Genomic DNA, 21832 nt, shown 5'->3' with positions numbered 1-21832 from the left:
AATAATTAATGCCCATCGGGTTAAGAAATTTGCAGCCTCTGAGACCCTTCCGGTTTTGGAGTTTTAGGAATTTCTAGAACTCATTCCTAAAGAAAGTCAGAATAAAGATTATTTTAACTGTATTGTACCTGCCAAATTGGACCATCACTTGGTCATGTTGGTTATCTAAAACTGCAAAAACTGAGCCTATCACGTGACCATCTACCACCTTTTTAAAGAAATCCCAAGTACTTTGTATTAATGTGCTCTCTCGGTCATTTTAGTCAGTTTTCTCAGTTAAGAATCTTAAAAGAAGAGGTCAAAAAGTCTAATTTCTCTGAAGAAATGGGAATTTTACATAAAAATAGATAGCACTTTGTCTCTTCTCTTTGCCAAAACTTCATTCTGATGGACCCACTAGCTGAAAGGAGGGATATGCACGTTAACAAGTTTTTTTTTTTTTTTTTAAGATGTCATTTAATAGTCTCCATGGGTCCATTTGTCTGAGATAGGGTAATATGCTTCTTTTTTTAAGTAAATGTGTTTGCTTTGCTAATTGTCCCTTCATTTGGTGGGTTTTGGCACCAAAATGCTGAGCAGCTAGACTTTTAACTTAAGGAACCTATAATGTACATATTCCTGGAAATGAGGAAACATTTTGTGTTTAGAAAGAAGTGGATTTATTTGACACATCAGAATTTTTGATTTGTTTAGAAAGACAACTTACATATTTCTCCTGACATAGAACATCCAGAAGAAGGAAACAAATCATAAAGTTTAGGGGTAAAATTGATTTTGTGTCTTGAGGGTACCTGCAATATTTACTTTATTTTGTTCCTTTATTAGATTTACATCTTATTACATGCCAGACACACTGCTTAATGCCTCATCAACTTATAATCTGGTAGAAGGTACAACTAAAAAGATAATTTATAAATTTCCTGAACAGAGACGTCCAGAGGGCAAGGGAAGGACATTCTGAGGGATCTTAACCTAATCAGAGTGCAAGGCTAATGCTCCCTACAAAATGCCCTTTATGCTGAGGGCTGAGGGCTGGAAAGGAGGAGTTGGGGTGGGGCCGGTTCAGGTGTTCCAGGCAAAAACTACGGAGCACAAAGTTCCTATTGGATGTGGGCCATCCCCTTGGGAAATGGTTAATACTCCCTCTAGTCTCTGATGACCCCAGCTTCAGTGTCCTGATGCTTTTTTCCTTCTCTATTTCTCATCTGACCTTTCAGAACTCACTTGTTGGGGAGTCTTGCCTCTCTTTATAGACTTGTACAAGACTTTACTGACCATTGAAGGGAGATGGTGATGAAGGAAAAATTTGGCTGGAAGTGATGAAATAATATGAAGGACAAGCCCTTTCCTTCAAGACTAGAAACTGGGCTTCACTGCTGGTGATTTTAACATTCACCTCTGCTTCTAAGCAGCTCTCTGCAGGAGTCCAGTACATTCCTAAATTAAAGTATATTAAAATGTAAGTTTATAGAGATTTCCTCTTATTTTTTCCATAATAGCTGATCTTTGAGTGAGATTGAAGATTTTTTAATTTTAGTAATTACATTTTTCCCCCAAAATAAAGGGATGCTGTACTATGAATGAATTTCATGAACAAAATGTTGAATGAAAGATGCCAGCCAGGTTCAAAAGATACCTCTTGTATGATTCTGTTTGGTTTCAAAACAGGTGAAAGTGAGTTGTGCTGTTTGGCAGTTCACTATTTTTGCTGGGGATTATCCTTGGTGGCAGTGAGGGCATTGACTGGAAGGGGGCGCATGGGGATTTGTGAGGTACGAGTGATACACCCTATATATTCCACATTATGAGCATCATACTCTGTGTGCTTTTATGCATGTATAGTGTAAGTCAAAAAGGAGCTTGGAAAAAACATTGTTCACTTACAATGACTCCTTTATATAAAGGAAGAAAGCATTTGGCTTTGCAAACGTGATTCTGACAATTTCTACGGAGTCATTAAGAAGTGGGTCTTGACCATGATCCAGTTTCTTTGATTCAGCTCAATAGACATAAATCAGGTCTCAAAGAAAATTAGTTTGGACAAGATTATTTAGTTCAACCTCAAGTCCGATGATGCTAAGGATGCAATTGCTCAAACTAAGCAGTTTAAAAAATCTGCATCCCATTGTGTCAGAGCAGAGGGTAGGAGAATATGTTTCTAGACTGTATTTTATTGCATGCAGGGTGCATTTCCAACGTGCCCTTTTATTTCTCCAGAAGACAGCTAAAGAAAATTACAGTGCTATATACCCAGTTTACATACAGTGGATTTATATGTCCTAAAATAGAGATTTCATGGTAAACAAAAAAAATTTTTCTGAGTTGACATCATTTCAATAAGGCATATGAGTTTGATGATTGGCCTTCCATTTTCTGAGAGTACAAATCAATGGGTTAGAATATGTGATTACAGATGTATGTTCTGGTTTTACTTTCTTCGGCAAGTGCAAAGGGGGAATGTATCATTGCACACTGCATTGGTGTCATGAAGCCTCGTAATTCTGTGCAATCTTCTATTTTTTAAAAAATTACTTTATGATTTTCAGATGTATTATTTCACAGCTTCGCCACTGTGACCCTGGCCACCCCTACTCACTGCAGGATAGCTGAATGTTTTTTGTGTTTTGTTTTTTTTTAAAGCCATAATCTTTTCACAAAACTATTAAAAGCTGCTTACTCTGGGTTCTGGGTAGCTGGTGGCCTGGCTGCTGATAAAAAGCATGTGCTGGAAGGAAGAAGGTGAGGAATGGAACCCTGGTTGTCTCTGTTCTCATTCCTGAGTGGTGCTGGGATCTCTCCTACTATTATTTCTCTCCAAAGTGTGCCATATAGAGCTGTTCAGTCACTCCTGAGCTGGAAGGTAGAGTGGGTAGCTAAAGCAAACTCAGGCAATTAAGTTAACATTCCTGGGGGCAGAATATTCATCAGGCTGAGAAATAGGTAACTAAATGGTAAGAAGCCCCTGCAACATGGCTGTGTTCTCTGGTGAACTCAAAGTGGCATCCAGCCCAACCAATGGCATAGCAGTGCACTTTACAAAAACAAGTAAAGTGGCTTGCAGACCACTCTCCTCTGACGGCATGTAGGTATCCTCTGTATATCTGCATATCTGGATACCAAGGGGAGTCCTTCTCTGTTCCTTCTTTTTTTTTTTTTTTTTGGCTGCCTCTGTGGCACACAGAAGTCAGGCTACGGACTAGGGAGGGATTGAACCTGCATTACTGAAGTGATAACTGTTGGGTACCTAACACACTGAGCCACATGGGAACTCTGTGGTTTATTTGTTTTTTTTGCTTTTTTTTTTTTTTGTCTCTGTTCCTCTTAGAGCAGAGATGCCCTGCAGGACCACATCAGATAGTAAACAGAGCAGGTAAATGGAAAGTAAGTCCTCTTGAACAGAAACACTTGTGTAGATGCTAAAAAAAAAGCAATCAAACAACCCCCCCAACTATATGTTCATATTAATATTTCACATATTTAAGAAGACATTATTTTCCTTTTTATACCTATATCTCATATTGTCACTGCAATGATTTGGGGTACCATGGCAGCTTGATTTTCATCCCCTCAGCAACTCTCCTTTCCTTGCATTCAGCCTCCCTCTGAAATCAACGTACCACATGAGCCACAAATGCTTAGGGATGGGAAATTAAATCTATGAACAAGCAGAACTAATGAAATGCTTCACAGCAAGGCAAAGGTGGGATAAGAATTACTGTAGGCTAAACAAGCCTGCAATTGTTAGGCACAAAAGTGGGAATGTTCTAACTCTATGGAGAATTAGCAAGTGTGTGATCTTAATGACATAGCCATCAGCCCACCATAATGTCTGTAGCTTGTTACCTTTCTATAGATACATTGTCCTGTACTATTTACACATAGATATGAATACACAGTATGTACCTTAGACATTTTCTACTTGCAGTTTAGAAATCATATGTCTTATATATCCAATAACTGCCAATCTTCTCTGTAAGATGTTGCCTAGCATCTTTTTATTATGTTTATAAAATTATAACACAGGAAACTTCTTTTCTTTTTTTCTTTTTTTTTGTCTTTTTGCTATTTCTTGGGCCGCTCCTGCGGCACATGGAGGTTCCCAGGTTAGGGGTTGAATTGGAGCTGTAGCCACCGGCCTACGCCAGAGCCACAGCAACACAGGATCCGAGCCGCGTCTGCAACCTACACCACAGCTCACAGCAATGCTGGATCCTTAACCCACTGATCAAAGCCGGGGATCGAACCCTCAATCTCATGGTTCCTAGTCGGATTCGTTAACCACTGAGCCACGACAGGAACTCCATGGGAAACTTCTTGACAGCTTGTTTCAAGACTAGTCTTGTGAGTTTACAGAACACATGGTCATCCCCATATTGTCATTTCTGAACATTTGGAAAGGGCTCCTGTCTCCACAGCACATCTCTTGTTTGCTTTCTGATGCTTTAACAGGGACCACATGGTTGAACCTGGTATCAAGTAGGAAGAGTCAATAGGTAAGGTAAAAAATGCAAACACTCTTAATGGATGGCACTACCCAAATCCTACTGAGATACAAGGACAAGTTTTGATAAAAGGAAGTACCCTGGGTACCCCAAATTGGGTAGAGGACAGTGAATTTGACTGGGCTGTAAGCTGACTACAGAGAAAAGGGCAGATGGCAGCAACATAAGTGATTCCTTCATAATATGAAGGTGACCTATATTGGCTTTATTTGCTCAAAGTCCTTGGTTTGGTGTTAGGCACGAATTAACTGACGGATAGATTTCGTTATTAAAAAAGTGGGTACAGTTCCATGGTCAGAGGTGATCAGAAAGTTTACTGTATAAACTGTCCAAGGGAATCAGATACTTCCATCATTTTATCTTGTCTTTTCCTCTTTTAAAACTCACAGTCCAGGAGTTCCCACTGTGGTTCAGTGGAAACGAATCTGAGTAGTATCCATGTGGATGCAGATTAGATCCCTCGCTTGGTTTGTTAAGGATACAGTGTTGCAGTGAGCTCTGGTGTAGGTCACACATGCAGCTTGGATGTGGCGTGGCTGAGGCATAGGCCAGTGGCTATAGCTCCAATTTGACTGCTAGGAACCTGGGAACCTCCATATACCGAGGGGGTGGCCCTCAAAAGACAAAAAATCCAAAACTAACAAAAAAAAAAACACCTCACAGTCCATCTCCCAGGAAGCCTTCCCATAGGCCCAGGATGATGCCTTGCCTTTTGCAAATATTCCAGTATATCTGTTTCTATCTAGAGCACAGCACTCATCTCTCTCTTTTTGTGAACTTGCCTTGCTGTTTGTTCTATCAGGCCATAAGCTCCTGGAAAGCAGGAAAAAAAAAAAATGCCTCTTTGTATTTTAACCATAGTGACTAGTTTACCAGCTGGAACATTATTTATTGACTTATTGAATAAGCTCTTCAATTAGGATGACAGACAAAAGGAAAAGTCTGATGGCATTGATTGGGTCAGCCACAAGACAATAGTGGAGAAGAAACAGGAAACCTAAGCATTTACTGTATTAACATAATGCACTTTAAAACATCAAATTTATTTTTCTGAATTAAAAAAAGGACTGTGTACAGTATAGTATTTTTCTCAAGAGTTCCTGGTCCATCCTGTTTGCATAACAAATTTCAGTGGAGGGATCTGATGAGATTCAGGATGAACTTTTTTGTGATGACTGAAAAGGCCCTCAAAAATGGCGACCTCTGAAATGGCTTTCAAGTCATGAGAAGAGTAGGTGGTTGAAGACAGCTATTGCCTAGATGCTGAATAACCTGTGTGTGGTTTACCCTGAGATGGTAGCTACTAGAAGCCAGAGACGGACCTTTCAACAAGATTAAAGAGATGCTATTAATTGCTATCGATCATGGGTCAACAAATTAAATTGCATCTGCAACTGCATCTCTGAAAGGTCTAAATGAGAAATGCAGTTAATGGGTCTGGCTGACCCAATGTTGTGATTAATTAAAAAGAGAGTGGAACCATAAAACAAACAAAAGCCAAAAAAAAAAAAAATGTAGTGGAACAGGATGGGCATCCTTGGAAATCTCAAATCAAAAGGGTCTCCCAGGACCTAACTTGCCACTTAATCCTGTATATTCTGAAAGGAAAAACAAGAACAAAAACAAAAAACCAGCAAAGGCCCCAGCAGATGGCTAAAATATTCTTTTTTTTTTTAATTTTGAGAAAACTGATGAATAATAATAGGAAAATAAAGCTGACATTATATATTCTGAAGGGGTATGAACAGAGGTGCTAGAAATTTATAAGCAGGCTGTATTCACAATATACAAAAAATTATTTAACCATGATGAGAGATTATTTACCACAAATTAGTAAAGAACTCTGTTATTCTTGCCATTGCACCTTTTGACTTCTATTTCAAGAATATTATGAAAAAGTTTATGACCAGTGGAGGACTTTGGCTCTTCAAATTGTAGTTATTCAAACCAGGATGAAAATAGAATTGGTAAATAGAAACAGAGAGGGCTGCCCTGGAGGCAAACATATCTGAGGTTTATCCTAAATACCTTTGCCATTACCAGCATCATTCAGCACAAAGTCTAAAGTAGAGTATGTGCCACTCCCAAGGAAAGCATGGGTTCCATGTTTTTCATGGTTGTTAATAGCATCAATATCCTTCTAATCACCTAAACCAGAAACAAGGGCTATTTTAATTCTCGAATTCCATTTGATCCTCCATGAAGTCCTATTGCCCCAACCAGTCTGAGGGTCACCACTACCAGATCAGATCCTCATTATTCCTTCCTGAACTCTTGTGGTTGCTTCTTGTTAGCATCCCCACCTCTCTCCCCAGATCCCAACCCATCCTTCATTCTGCTGTCAGAATTGTTATTCCCAGATCTGCATATGGCCATGTCACTCTCTTGTTTATTAATTAACGCACAGTATCAATTAATAAAAAACAAGTGCACTTTCTCAGCATGATTTTCCACCACTTGACAACTATATTTCCTTCCTGGACATGTCTTTCTCTGTGTCCCACCTACCTCCAAATTGACAATCAAATCACACCTGACTACTTATACTCCAAAGATATATTCACTTTTTTTGATATGCTATAAAAATATCATCCCCTAATTCCTGCACAACTTGCACTCAAGCTACATGATCCAAACTCAGGGTTACCTTATCCATGAAATTTCTCTTATCATGTCAACCAGAACCATGCTAGCTAACACATCATATTTTTCTTAGGTTCCAGGCTCTGTTCTAAGTGATGTTGGGGTAATATTCTGTTTAATACTTATAATCCTGATTAAAAGATGTTTTGGCTCCAATTGTGTGAGCCTGAGAAAATCACCCTGAATCTCACTGTTCCAGTCTACAAAATGGGAAAGTAGTTCATGATATCATGATGGGTGAATGGTTAAACACATGAATGTAAATCATCTCATGTAAAGTAGCCAATACAGCTTCTGATGCACAGAAAGGTCTCAAGATGTGGAAGCTGAAGTTTATATCCAGATTCCTCCCTGCCTCACATAACAGTTTTTACAACTCAAACTTAATAAATATAGCTCTTTTAGTAAGTATAGATCTTTAAAAAGGGTTACTACTCAAAGCCATGGAGTAAGGTAAGCACAGGAATTTATGAAGTTAGAATTTGGGCTTCAAAGAACAATGAGTTCAAGATTTTCAAATTGAGGAGTACCTGTTGTGATTCAGCACATTAAGAATACAACATAGTGTCCGTGAGGATGCGGGTTCTATCCCTGGCTTTGCTCAGAGGGTTAAGGATCTGGTGTTGGCAAAAGCTGTGGAATAGGTTGCTGTGGTGTAGTGCTGCAGCTGCAGCTCTGATTTGACCCCTAACCCAATCACATCATCACCACAATTGAAAGTGTTTAGAATAGAAAACAAATTTTGAGTCCTTAAAATTAAGTGAAGGACATTCCTTTAACTCAATGTATTTAACTCTTGCCCTATGAAAGGCACTAAGGCACTAGCTCATCAAAAACACCAAGATGCCTTCTGGATGTATAAGGTCAATCAGGGAGAAGCAGGTGTTCACACCAAACAGAGCAGATTGAGGCTCATTAATAAACCTGTCCCCTCCATTTGAGGTATAAATCCCTTACCAATGGGCGAAGAAAGTATAGGTGAGATTGCCCGCTCAGAGAAAGTGTTTGTCTTTCAACATCATGAAGGTACCTTTCTTTAAAAGAGTAATATTCCTAACACGAACACTGAAACAACCACCCAGGACTCTATCAGAGTTCAGAGCTTTCCCTCCAAGGCTTGGAAGGGTTCTTCTGTGCAACTTGAATCAGAAATGAACTGTAAACAATCTTTTGCGAGGGACATAGGCAGCTGGGGATTGGACACATGGGAAACTGAAAAGCAAGACAGCCTCATCTTGTTTTAAGAAAATGTTGGTGGAGCAGGAGTGTGCATCCATGTGTATGGGGACTCCATGCTGCTGTTTTTCTAGTGGTTGGCTCTTTTCATTCTTCTTCCAACAATGCAGTAAATGATGGCGATTTATAAAGCATTGTTCAGTTTTACTCTGTATTAGGCAGTGCGTTTGTCTCAAGGAGAAGGAAAATAACAGTTTGCTCTTACTCCCTAAGGAAAGCTTATACATGGACAAAGGGCAGCATCCTCTGGGTGCTGGTTATGGGCTCACTCTGGGGCTCTTTGTTGATCCTCAAAGATCAGTTGGTAGAAAGCCTCTTGCCTGTCACTTGCCCTGCTCAGCACCTAGGAGGGGGTTTAACATGCACTTTAAAAGAGTAATTTTCCTCAACATAAACCCTCTAATAACAATAACAAACCTGTGAGTCTGTTGGAGTTCACAATTGTTCAAATCCCTACTGTGGACTTAGGCAGAACAACCAAATGCAATGTTATGGTTGGTTTGGATCATGCAAACACCCCTTTTCCCTCATAGTTTAGAAAATTAAGGAATTTGAATATCAATTGGATATTGATGGTATTAAGAAATTATTAGTTGTGTTAGGTTTGTTACATTACCCCTTTTTTTCAAAGAATTGACTATTGCAAGATGAAGGGATGAAATGATAAGCTTGGTGTTTACTTTAAAACACTCAAGGGAAAAAAATAGATGAAGCATTATGCAAAACCTTGAAAATTATTGTATCTGGGCAATGGGTAAATGGAGGTTCTGTATTCACTTTTCTCAATGTTTGTGTATGTTTGAAAACTTGTACAATAAAAAAAAAAAGTCCGCTTTGCCAGTTAAGATCCTATGACCTTGGGCAGAGCATTTAACCTCTTTGTACTCTGGTTTCTTCAACAGCAAAGCAGAGAAAACAAGAGTCTCTCCCTCATAGCTGTGCTGTGTGGATTAAATGGAATATTGTGGGTTCAGAGCAGAGCACAGGGCCTGCCACAGAGCATGCACTCAATAATTACAGATTATCATTAGTAGTGTGCATGGATACAGGTCAGAGAAATATTTTTCCTATCGCTTACACTCTTCACTGCTGGTTTGAGTTCCTCTCTGATCCCTAAGTCAGCCTTGCCTTGTATTATGAAAAATGAAAATGTACACAGTCAAATGCTAACGGCCGAGCTTAATTTGAATTGAATCTCGCTCTAATGACACATGTATTTTCAGATGATAGAAGTCCCTGAGAATTGGTCATTAAATGATGAGATTAGGGAGAAGGGAGAACTTTAGGAAGGAAAATATACCACAAACAATGTTTGCTGGTTAACACACTTTATATTTAACAAAATAATTTTTTAATAATATATTCTTTTACACATCAAAGATTGTTGCTAGAATCCCCTTTTTATACAGTTTAGTGTTTAGTTTTTTTTTTTTTCTCACTAGTTTTCAGGCACACCATTTTTCAAAGATTTTAGAAACTGAATCGTTTTTGAACAGGCATCAGCCGACAAACAGGATGTTGATCCCTTATTTAAACAGAGCTGTAGTTAAAGCCGAGAACCAAAGGCAGAGGAAAAACGGGGGGCGGGGAGGGGGGGCGTAGAGGTGACAGGGTGGCTGCAAACAAAGCTTTCAGAAGAAAAAAAAAACAAAAACAAAACGACAACAGAGGAGACCAGAACTCTGCTGTTCAGAGTTTGGAAAGAATTTCTCAATGACCTGGGTAGAGGAAGTTGTAAAACGGTTATCAGTTGATGAGAAATTCTGTCACAGTATAGGTTCATCTCTCCCTAAAGGGGGAAAAATGTCAGTGCTACAAAGTCTTAAAGGAAACAGCTTGCAGTGAAACTCTGAGAGGGGGGAAAAAAAAAAATCCAAGGACAACAAAAGAAAATCCCTCTCTCTGGCTGGAGCAGAGGCCACTCAACAGCCTTCATTCTGCAAACTCTGTAGAGAGTTTCTTGATGGATGGATATTTTACTCTGTTCTAGGAAATTCTTGCTGTGACTATCACTGTGCCAAGACTTTGATGCAAAATTTCTGTATCCTGGCTTCCCATTGCTCCCTCCTTTTGTTTTCTAAAAAGGACATAGTACCTCCTTAATAATAGATAGGGTACTATGCTACATGGCTCTATTAATGATGTTTTCTGGGTTTCACACCTTATTCCTGTCATTTATTATTATTATTCTTTCTTTCCAAGAGTGTAGATTTTTGAAGCTGGCAATAGGCAACCTCAGGGCAAAGAAAGCTCTATAATACATCTCTGTCTAGACACACGCTGAAGTGTAGAGTGCCTTTACTTTGGAGTGCAGGCATAAATCATGCAGAATTGTTCATGAATGATTCATGACTGTCTATATGATGTATCCAGGGTGGCAACTGACAAGCACCAACCTTGCTGCAAATTGGTGTTCTAAAGGGAAGGCAGCTTGATGTTCTCCCTCAGATGGCACCAGCCAGGCTATTTGTGTCATAACACTAGCCTGGTGTGCATGAGAAGTGCCAGGTCTGACTCATCAACACATTAATTTTGGAAATGACAACTCTTTCTTGATGACAGGAGGTGCTCCCAAGGAGGAGAGGCTTGACGATTTTAAATGAAAACCCAGTTGATGAGACTAAAGAAATGTGTGTCCTGAGGCTGGACCTGTGGCACAGAAGCATCACCCCCTTTGGATGGGACTGACTTACCCTCTCAGGGCTGCTGATTGTGCCTATCCCAAAGGGCTCAGAGCTCTCACCAAAGCCATAGCCTCAGCCAGACCTTGCCCGGTATGTCCCACTGGTAGGAAATCACTCTATACTGATTATTCTAGGCCACTGGTTCTCAGCCAGGTGAATTTGGCCCCTCCCCCATGCCTTGGGGACATTTGGCAGTGTCCGGAGATACTCTGTTGTTACCATTAGGGTGCTGCTCTTGGCATTTAGTGGCAAGAAGCCCCAAATGCTGCTAAACATCCTAAAAGTGCACAGGACAGCTCCCAACCACAGTTAATTGTCTGGCCCCAAATGCCACTAGTGCTAAGGTTGAGAGGCCTTGTACTGGGATGTGACACTCCCCTGGAGCTGTGGCCAAGCCCCGGTGGGGGTGGAAGCAGAACAGACAAGGACATCGATGATGAAGACAACCTTCAAGTGTCCTCAAGGACCCTCCCCCACTTGCGCCAGGGTTTTCAAAACAGGAGAGTGGAATAAGCAGCTAACTATGCCATGTGGTTTCAGAATTGCTAAATTTGCACTTGAATCGAGGTGGCATCAGATACCCTGTGTGTTTTATTTTTTTTCAGTTACTACACTAGCAGCATTACCAGGGCAACCTTGAGACTCTTCAAAGGTTCACTTTAACTGTTCAGTATCTAATATATACATTTAAAAAAATGTTCAACAATTGGAATTGTATTGTGCAAGACCCACTCTACCCTAATCTGTAGTTTTAATCAGCACTTGAGGTGGAAAGAGTGTCCTGAATCTGTGTTTTAGATGTAGGGCTGAGGGGTCATTACTATGATATAGCAAACACAGTCCTGAACCAGAAAAACTGCCTGTGTATACTACCAGCTCCCAGCCAAATCTGAACTCCAAAGCTGGAAGTGTTCAGAAGGATTCAGATTCACAGTGGGGCTACCTACTGTTCTGGTATTTATCGTGCCGGGTGACAGAGCGGGTTTTAGAGTATGTTTTGTTATAAGCCGGACTTAAATTCAGCATCATGAGAAAGTCTGGTGATTAACACTGCAATTTTGAATACCTGTCTCCCTTTAGATTCTTTAGTCAAGCTCAAGTATTCTTCACCTATTAGTGTTTGATTGGCAGTTTCAAGGTTTTGTGTATGAAATGTGTGGTTTGTAAGAGTTGAATTGTGAGTCCCTGCGTAATGCACCAAGCACCGGGTCCCCTCTCAGCCCAGCAGAGGGTCTGTCTGTGTGTACCTCTCTCTTCTGACCCTGCTGAGCGTTATTCCCTCAAGGGGAGTGATGGATACTTCTGCATCTTCCTAATCAGGAAATGTCCTTACCCCTGACACTGCTTTACCAGAGTTTGACACAACTCACAACCTCACTGGCCCCTCAGACTCTAAAAAGGAAAAAAGTAAATTATTACAAGAGAGAAATGGCATGTTTACAGAAGAGTGAAAATGGAATAAGTCGGTAGATGGTGAGCTGGCGGGCCAGAGGTGTCACCAGAGAAGCCTGTACAAGGCTATTTCTTTCTTTTTGTTCCAGAAATCCGGTTGTCAAGTCACCATCAAGCGTGGATAATTACAAAAGCGGTCTTGATAGCTGTATACTATATATATTTTATATAGCAAGAAAGAAAGAGAGAAATTTCCTCTTAGTAAAATAATCACTTTTGTCAACCCTAAAAGGTTTTGCTGGTGACCCTGTTGGAGCTGGCAGGAGTTTGTTTGTTTGTTCTGTCTCATTTTAAACGTGTGCAGTGTAGAAGCCATAGCATCCTCTCCTAAGAACTTGTCATCAGGTGGGAATCTCTTCTACACAGTCTGCTTGCCTTGGCATTCGCGCTTTGAACACTGAGCAGGCTTCCACCAGTCCCCGTTGTGACAGTGACAGATGTTACATTCATCCACTTTCACTTCAATGCCAGCCGGAATTATCGTAGTTCCTGCAAAGCAGTTTGGACCTGGAATATATACATACCTTGATTAGTTGATTAAATCTGAGCGGCCCCTTTTCTTTCTTCCATCCCCTACCCCAATAAAAAACACCCGACCCCTAAAGCTATGAATGAGTAGGTCAGACCACTCTTAACAGTATATCCTTAAGAAATTTTCTAGTTATCGCCTTTAAATGCAAACATCAGCTTCTATCATCTTTTGCATACCTATTGTCTTTTTTGCACATGGCTTGTATTCCCTATAAGTGTCATGCATTCAAAAGGGAAAAGATCCAATGCTCAAAAAGTCTATCTGTTACTGAGTACATGCAGTTTTCTAAAGTAAGGGTCTATGGACTAAACTATTTGCTTTACGCTCTCCTTGTAAAATCTGCCAAATTGTCCCATGAAACTCAAGTGGAGGTCTAGCACAGTTTGCAGCAGTTGGCAGGACCCCATGGCCCATCCTCTCTCTTCCATGGTGGGTACAAGACAGTGAACTCACTAGCTCCCTGGTTTCAGCACCTCCCTAAGCCCAGTTCCTGGAATCCCCAGCTTGTTTCTTGATAACAATGAATAATTCATGACCAGATGATTTATTCATGTCCTAAACAAGCTTTGTTAGAGGTTCATTTGATTTTTATAAATGGAGTTCCTTTAATCTGCTGGCTATTTTTTTTTTTTTTTTAAGAATGACCCAAAGGGTTGGCTTTTGAAAGTCAGCAGGAATTTCATTTTACTTTCTAGATTCAGGAAAGCTTTACTGAAAATGTCACTTGCTCGTTATATATAAACATTTTTAATATTCACCATTCTCAGTTTTTTTACTTCTTCTCTTTTTCCTACTTCCCTTTTGTTTTCTCTTTTTGTTTGTTTGTTTTCTCTTAACCCTCCCAATGCAGAAATGCTAGTATTTGATATTAGTGATCTTATTTCTCAAATTCAAATGAGATGAAAATTGTTTCCCAAGATGCAGTGGGTTACAGTGGGGTGGTGCAATTTGCTGTTTCTTTGAAACAATTTGGTGTGAGTCTCTGAGGTATGTATATGGATAAAGAGAGGAAGACATGTTCCCTAACTGCAAAGTAACATGGCCACAAGCATCTATATCTGTACCTTACTTTCACTTTCTTACCATTGGGTAAGAATTTATGGGGGTACATTTACCAATAAATAAATAAAATCAGGGGCAATTTGTAGTTCACTTCATAATTGGAATCTTACCTTTATAAAAATGGTAATTATTACATTATAATGTCTATTTCTCAATGCATAACTATTTAGTATGTCATGGCTCTAATCCCCATTATTTGAGAGCTCCTGGAGCTCAGTTGTGCATGTTCTTACCAATGGCATTGGTGCACCTATGCCTTTCTTTCACTTTGGTGCACAGACACCAGGGACATGTGCCTGGGCATGAAGAGCCAGGAGAGTAGGAGGGATATAATGGGTCCATGCTGATAAATAGCTTAGCAAACCGCTTTTGCCCAGGAGGGTGCTTCTTGTTAAGATCTGTGGCCAAGATAAACTCTTGGCCATCTTAATTGCTGATTATATAAGGATCACTTTCTCAATTCCATAAGTCTAAGGGTTTAAGTCACTGTTCAATACACTGAACTGTCTTTGGGACTACAGCACCTCCCTGGGAAAATTCCACACCAAATCATGAATTTGTTCTGCTATCAGAACCAAAGGGGTCTTTAGAGAACTTGGCAAGGAGACTTTCAGAATATAGATGGTTCTCCCATGGCTGCTGTTGGCAGACCTCTCCCAGCTCTGTTAATTCTTGGCTGGAAAGGTGCTGACCAGAGCTACACTAGCTTCAGAAATTGAACTAGATGAACACTACCCGTTAACTACCTACCTATTTCTCCAGAGCCAGCCCAGAGGCGGCAGTGGTTTCTGCCTCGCCTCCTCCCCATATATAACCAACTCTTTTCACCCTAATTGTTCACTTTTAACAGTTTTTTTTCCTAAACAATGGTTCTAAAGCAAAAAATCCCTGAAACTAGTAGCATACGATGTAGAAAGAATTCCCCAGCTTCTTGAGAGGTTCGGAAATGTCAGTAGAATCTTAACTCTGTGTGTGTGTTTATGTGTATGTTTTTACGTGTGTAGAGGCACACTACTGACTCCCAGGGGGTAGGTTCATCTCAGTGGAACAACAAGAGAAAAAGGCAGGCAGGGATCTTGGTAAAAAGAGATTTCTGGGAGTTCCTGTTGTAGCTCAGTGGATTATGAACCCAACTATTATCCATGAGGATTTGGGTTCAATCTCTGGCCTCACTTAGTGGGTTAAGGATCTGGGTTTGCCGTGAGTTGCAGTGTAGGCTGCAGAGGTGGCTCAGATCTGGCATTCCTGTGGCTGTAGTGTAGGCTGGTGGCTACAGATATGCTGTGGGTATGGCCCTAAAAGGACAAAAAAAAAAAAAAAAAAGGAGAGAGAGAGACTTCTGATAAGTCATTGTGCTTACCTTAAAGAGAGATTTTACTGGACCTTTGGTTTTCATATCTGGCCCTTTTGGCATATGTTGGTATCATACAATGGTCAGCATGTATTTGATCAAGCTCTATAACATCATTTCTTAAGAATTGGTGGGAATGTAAATTGGTACAACCACTATGGAAAACAGTATGTGGAGATATCTCAGAAAATTAAATATAGAACTGCCATATGACCTAGAAATCCCACTCCTGTGCATATACCTGAACAAAACTTTCCTTGAAAAAGATACGTGCACCCCTATGTTCACTGCAGCACTGTTCACAATAGCCAAGACATGGAAACAACTTGACAGACAAATGGATTAAGGAGATGTGGTATATATACACAGTGGAATACTACTCAGCCATAAAAAGAACAAAATAATGCCATTTGCAGTAACATGGATGGAACTAGAGACTCTCTTACTAAGTAAAGTAAGTCTGAAAGAGAAAGACAAATACCACAGGATATCACTAATATCTGGAATCTAATACATGGCACAAACGAGACTTTCTACAGAAAAGAAACAAACTCATGGACTTGGAGAACAGACCTGTGGTTGCCAAGGGGGAAGGGGATGGGGTGGGATGGGCTGGGAGTTTGGGGTTAGTAGATGCAAACTATTGCATTTGGAAGGGATAAGCAATGAGATCTTGCTGTGTAGCACTGGAAACTATATCTAATCATTTGTGATGAAGCATGATGGACGATAATGTGAGAAAAATAATCTATATTTATATATGACTGGGTCACTTTACAGCAGAAATTGACAGAACAATGTAAATTAACTATAATAGAAAAAATAAAGGCCTGAAAAAAAAAAAGAGTTGTTTTGAACTCCTGCACTCAGCTCAGGAAATATTCATTTACGTTGATTGACAAAATGCATAGAAAAATCCTTAGCACCTTGCCAGGATTGACCAAAGTCTCTGCCTGTAAGTAATATAGTAACCTCTGGACAGTCTACTTGGCAGCCAGAGGTATTTTACCGAATCAAAAACTCCTGCTTGATTTCATTAACAGTGATTTTATTAGCACCCGTTTGAGAACTTCAGGTGTAAATAAGCAAGCCTCAAGTTTGCTGCTAATAGCCTTATCTGATTAAAAGTAGTTTAGATAATTGTCAAGGAAAATCATTGACACTATTTGAAATTACTGTGGTCTTGGCCCTTTCTCCTTGATATTGGTGACAATAAATTCTAATTTGCTTTGAGTATGTGAGTGTCCTACATGAATTCTTTTTGGAGGAAATCTATGCTATTGTCTACTTTATTCCTTTAGTTGGGAGCTGCTTTCCTTTTGTCTTGGTTTATGTGAAAGAATAAGTTGCTTAGAACAGTGAACTCAGTGTGGCAAAAGCAACAAATTTTAATGCCAAAGACTTGGAGAGAGTCCAGAGGGGAGCCGTGAAAATGATTACACTGAAGCCTGGCAAATAGGACCTCTGAGAAAAGGTTAAAGGGATTGGAATTATTTAATCTAGAGAGAATATGAGGTATAACTCAGTAATTCTCAGGGAATGAAAGTTTATTATGTGAAGAATGGTGACCAATTGTTCTCTCTCCCTTCTGACACCTAAAGTAAAAGGAAATGGAGATGCATCGACTCTCAAGGGATTGGAAACACACCTACACACATCAATTACTCAGAGAGTTGAGAATTGAGTGTGGTATTTGCCAATAGTGTGGTGAGGTCTTCTTTCTCAGAGATCTTTAAGAACATAAGAGGTCTCACCTGACAGGTAGATGGATATCGTCGGCTCCTTGAAAACAGGAACTGAATATTTGTTATTTCCTATGGGCCAGCCCCACTACTGTGTCTTGAAAATATTACATACTCAGTATATGTTTCTTAACTGAATGAAATAGTATGAACTAGCTAGTTATATACTGGAGGCAAAATTATTTTATGAAGCTATAGATCCGGCCTTGCATGTATTAGGCCTAGCTCTAGGAATATAGAAATATTTGTTAATTACTGGAAATTCATAGTGATAATTTCTTGACCACTTCATGCCGGGAATTTATCTCATTTAATCTTCCCAAAGGACCATGTAAGATGTACATTCCTATCCTGAGGATACTGAGCCTCAAAAATAAGAAATAACTTGCCTCAGATCACATATCCAGGGAACTCAAGTCTGACTTTTAGGAAAAGAGGCAGAGTCCAAGAGTGTATTTCTAGGTTCCTTTGTCCAAATCCAGAACTTTTGATCCAAATTTAGAAGCCCAGTTGGCTTTAGTATTGAGAATGCATATTGAGGTAAGAAATTTGATGGCTAAAAAGAAGTGAGACCATTTTTCTATAGGTCTTTATCAGATATGCTAGTTTTATACTGTATACCCATATGGTCTCTAGAAAACATAATTGATCTAAAAACTAAATGAAATTCCTCAGGGAGAGGATACATGGGAACTGAGGCTTTGGCTTTCCTTTGGGTAACAGTGAAGTTCCCACTGGTACTGGAAGTAGATAGACTAAGAAGCAGAGTACTTCTTGAAGACCTCAGACTACTGACTCAGGAGACCTGGTTCAAGCTGTGGTTCCATGATTGGCAAGCACCCTGTAACCCAAATGTAGATGGGAGCCCATATGGTCCAGTCTCAGAAAAGATTCATAGCTTTGAAAATGCAATAAAATTGGAAATGTAATTCAAATCTTTACTGGGAGTTGGAACACACGGAAAAAACAGGCTAGGAATTCTCATATGTAACAAAATTTCCATGAAACACATAATTTTCTTTGTTATTCTGTATTTCTCTAGGCACCTATTTTTGCCCACCTAAAAAATAAAAACTGGTTTGCAATTTTTAAACAATAGATATTTTTCATAAGAAATCTCATAAGGAAGACCAATATAAGAAATACTTAAAAGCCGAACATTTCTGGTGAGGTGGCCATGGGGAGCCTCAAGCTCTATCATTTCAGCAGGATTTTTCCCCAACCTCCTACCACAACCTTGCAGAAGTAACCCATGAGGCATCTGTGTAGAATACCTAGTGATCAGAGAAAAAGCATTTGGAATAATCTCCTCCAGCTTCAGTAATCGAAGAAACCAGAAAAAATTACAAGCAATTCTGTCATATTTGTGGTTGTAAGAACTGAGCCAATTTGCTGAGCCATTGAAGTTCTCTTTCTTGGTGAGTCCTGAAATTTCCCTCATAAGGAGTGCATCAAAACTACATGGAAAAGAAAATCTGTAGCTACTTGGATTATACTTCCTACAGATTCATGTTTGCCTGCAATCTTAAATATTATATAAGTTGTGTGAAGGGACAAATTCGTAACCTGAAATCAATGCTCTGAAGGTGACAATCACAAAGCTGTGGAAGGTCGTAACAGAGAACTTGACCTATGGGTTTGTGAAAAGATTTGAGTTGTGTGTGCGTGTGCACTCACATGCACGTGTGTGTGTGTGTGTGTGTGTGTGTGTGTGCAGGGAGAGGAGGAAGGTGAAAAGCCAGTGGGGTTAGAATGATGAAGGTACTGAGAAGTGGCTAGGAAAACAGTGACGTTCTGGAGCTAGAGGCTCACACTGGCTTGCAAGAGCCAGTTGTTAAATATTCAGGAATTTTATAACCTTGTTGACATTATTTTGGTGCTTGAAATTGACATATGAGATGTATTTATGCCACTAAAATCATCACATGCTACAAATCAGGATTTTAATTGCCCCTTCCCCCTGCTGAGAGCCAAAGGATATAATCATTTATATCACTAGGGTTAGGGCCCAGGATTCAGGGCCTTATTGGTCATGTTAAAAGGTGTTGTTTCTCACTCTAAAAACAATGGGATGCCACTGAAGTATTTAGGTAGGTGTCTGCATGCACACAGCATCTGTGTATATACATGAACATGTATAATCATCATGTAAAGACTAATTCCATAAACTGCACCAGTCTCACTCTACGTCTTGTCCATAATGCACCCCTCATGGGACTACACGTGATATATCTTGATGGATGGACTTTGAGATTGCAGACAACAACTGGAACCCTCACAGGGCCTGGTACTGTGTGATGGCAAAAGCACATTGCTTTCTCTTTTGCTCTGAGGCATTAAATGTATCTGCTGAAATGCTGGAGTAATATTAAATTAGCGCCAGCAATTAACACATTGGTTTGAATTAATGGATCAGATTATTCCTTATAGAAAGTAAGGTCCTAAGGGAAAAGGCACCGGGAAATGAGCAATTTGATCCGGGGAAAGAAGGAAAAGGGCTGGAGCCAGGTGGGAAGGTAATTTCTAGGAGGATGGTTTAGTTGGAGTCTCTTAGGGACAAAGATCATGTTTAATCTGATGGAGATATTGGGCTGTTTGAGGACTTGAGGGAATCCTATCAGTCAAGAAACAAACCTATCCTGGAGAATTTAAGCATAAAAAAGGCACTAATTAAAGGAAGTTGTATTTAGAGAATATACAGAATAGCCAAAAGAACCAAGCTTGGAGGTAATACAATCAGGAGCAAGGGCCAAAATCATGCCTCAGATCTGACTCAGTGAAAGCACACCCTGGATGTAGGTACAGCAGCCAGGCTCCATCAATATTACCAACCCAGGACTCTGGCTGCTGTTGTGGGGGATCATGGACACAGCTGGCTTTCTGACAAGTCCTGCCAAGATGGAGATTGTGTAGTCCCTCTTGAAATCACTAGCTGTCAGTGGAAAGTGTGCAGTGAGTGAACCTGGATACAGAGCCTAGTCAAGTTCCCGCACTCTAGCTGCAAGAGAGGCTCGAACATGGGTACCTAGCATTTATGGCTTCTCTAGGGAGAGAGAGGCTTTCTTCATATATAGAAGATTCCTCTATCATAGGAATAAGGCATTTGTTCATTTCTGATGCTAAGACAGGGAGGAGGAGTGATCAGTGAGGGCAGATTTCATTGGCTTCAATTTTTTTTTTTTTCTGGGGCTACCTGCCAGTATGCTTGTCTAGTAATCACATAACAAAATAAATATTCATTCAGGACAAGACTGCTCTAAGCATGAGATACAGCTGTTAAGAAGACAGAGTTTCTGCCTTTGGGGAGTTGACATTCTAGTGGAATAAATCGGACAAAAAGCAGAAAAAACAACAGGGCATTTCCGGTCATTCTCTGCTATGAAGAAAATAAACAAGACATCATAGTTGAAGGCCTAGACTCAGAGAGGGAACATTCTTTAGAGTTTATAGAATATGTTTATATATGCATTCTCATTTCATATTCACCGTAACACTGTAAGGTGTTACTATGAATCTCACACATGTGAGGAAAGTAAAGTTTAGCGAGATAAAAGGACCTGATGAAAGGTGACTAAACAATTGGAGAGCTTAAATTTCAACCTTCCTCTTCTGACTTCTTTTCTTCAGGAGAGTCTTTTTATTTATTCTTTTCTCTTCTCTTTCCTATTCACTTTATTTTATTTTATTTTTTCCCTTTTCTGCTATACCCACAACATATGGAAGTTCCTTGAGCCAGGGACTGAATCTGAGCTGGAGGGATTGAATCTGAGCTGGAGTTTCAACTTATGCCACAGCTGCAGTAAAGCCAGATCCTTAACCCACTGTGCCGCAGCAGCAAAAGTCCAGGGACGGTCTTTCTTTTATCTACTCCAGCGTCAGGCAGAATCGTATTCTCCCCTCTTCCAGATTCTCCAGGTTTCTCTTGTAGATGCTCTTGTGAGAACCAGATCCAGGTGGCAGCACTGAATTCAGTGAACCTTTTTGGAGTTCTCTTTAAGAATTTTCATGCACGACCTTATTTCTTCCTCACATGCGCTGCAATTTTCTCTGTTGTACAGGTGAGACAAGGAGACATAGGCATGTCACGTGACTTTCTCAAAGTCTCACAGCTAGTGAATGATTGAGCTGGGACCCAGAGCCACTTTTCTGTGCTCTGTCCCAGAAGTCAATCTTCCTGTGAGTTGGAACTACTTTTCATTTTAATACCACCCAGCTGGATTTGAGGGAAAAGACTAGGATGTTTAAACTCCTGTTTAAGTGCGTGTAGGGGGTAGGGGCATGTGCTCACACGATGGTAAAGGGGTTATTGGAAAGGGGGAGGTCTGGCTATAAAATCCCTGTGGGGTGGGCAACGGAGTCCCTGCAGGAGTATTATTTAGCCTCTTCTCCTTTAGTGCAGAGCCGGGATTGCTCTCCAGAGGCAGACATGGCTGAGAAAGCAGTGTGGCTCTAGCGACCTTCTCAGAAGGCCGCCAGGCTTGTGCTGAGATCTCTCAGCAGGAGATGCCTTGTTCTTGTTGCTTGTTGACCTGAATCTCCTTTACAGCCAAGCCTCTTCCTTCTCAGCTGCTTGGAAAGCTAGGCTGCTGGTCGTGACCATTTTATAGATGTTTCCAGATTATAAATCA

The 21832-nt window shown here is 40.2% G+C and overlaps 1 protein-coding gene across 1 annotated transcript in view; it reads right to left on the bottom strand.

The window, feature by feature from the left end:
* Positions 1–9692: 9692 nt before the first annotated feature.
* The window catches only part of VWC2L (von Willebrand factor C domain containing 2 like), a 155542-nt gene continuing 143402 nt past the window's right edge, over positions 9693–21832 (bottom strand). The window contains exon 4 of the mRNA XM_047773425.1: positions 9693–13024. Coding sequence (XP_047629381.1) covers positions 12876–13024 — 149 coding nt within the window. The 3' untranslated portion in view covers positions 9693–12875. The remainder of the gene's footprint in view (positions 13025–21832) is intronic.

Source organism: Phacochoerus africanus, chromosome 3 (genome assembly GCF_016906955.1).
Source record: "Phacochoerus africanus isolate WHEZ1 chromosome 3, ROS_Pafr_v1, whole genome shotgun sequence".
Classification (NCBI taxonomy): domain Eukaryota; kingdom Metazoa; phylum Chordata; class Mammalia; order Artiodactyla; family Suidae; genus Phacochoerus; species Phacochoerus africanus.
Note: the sequence above shows the minus strand (reverse complement) of the source record. Positions and strands in the feature narration are given on the sequence as shown.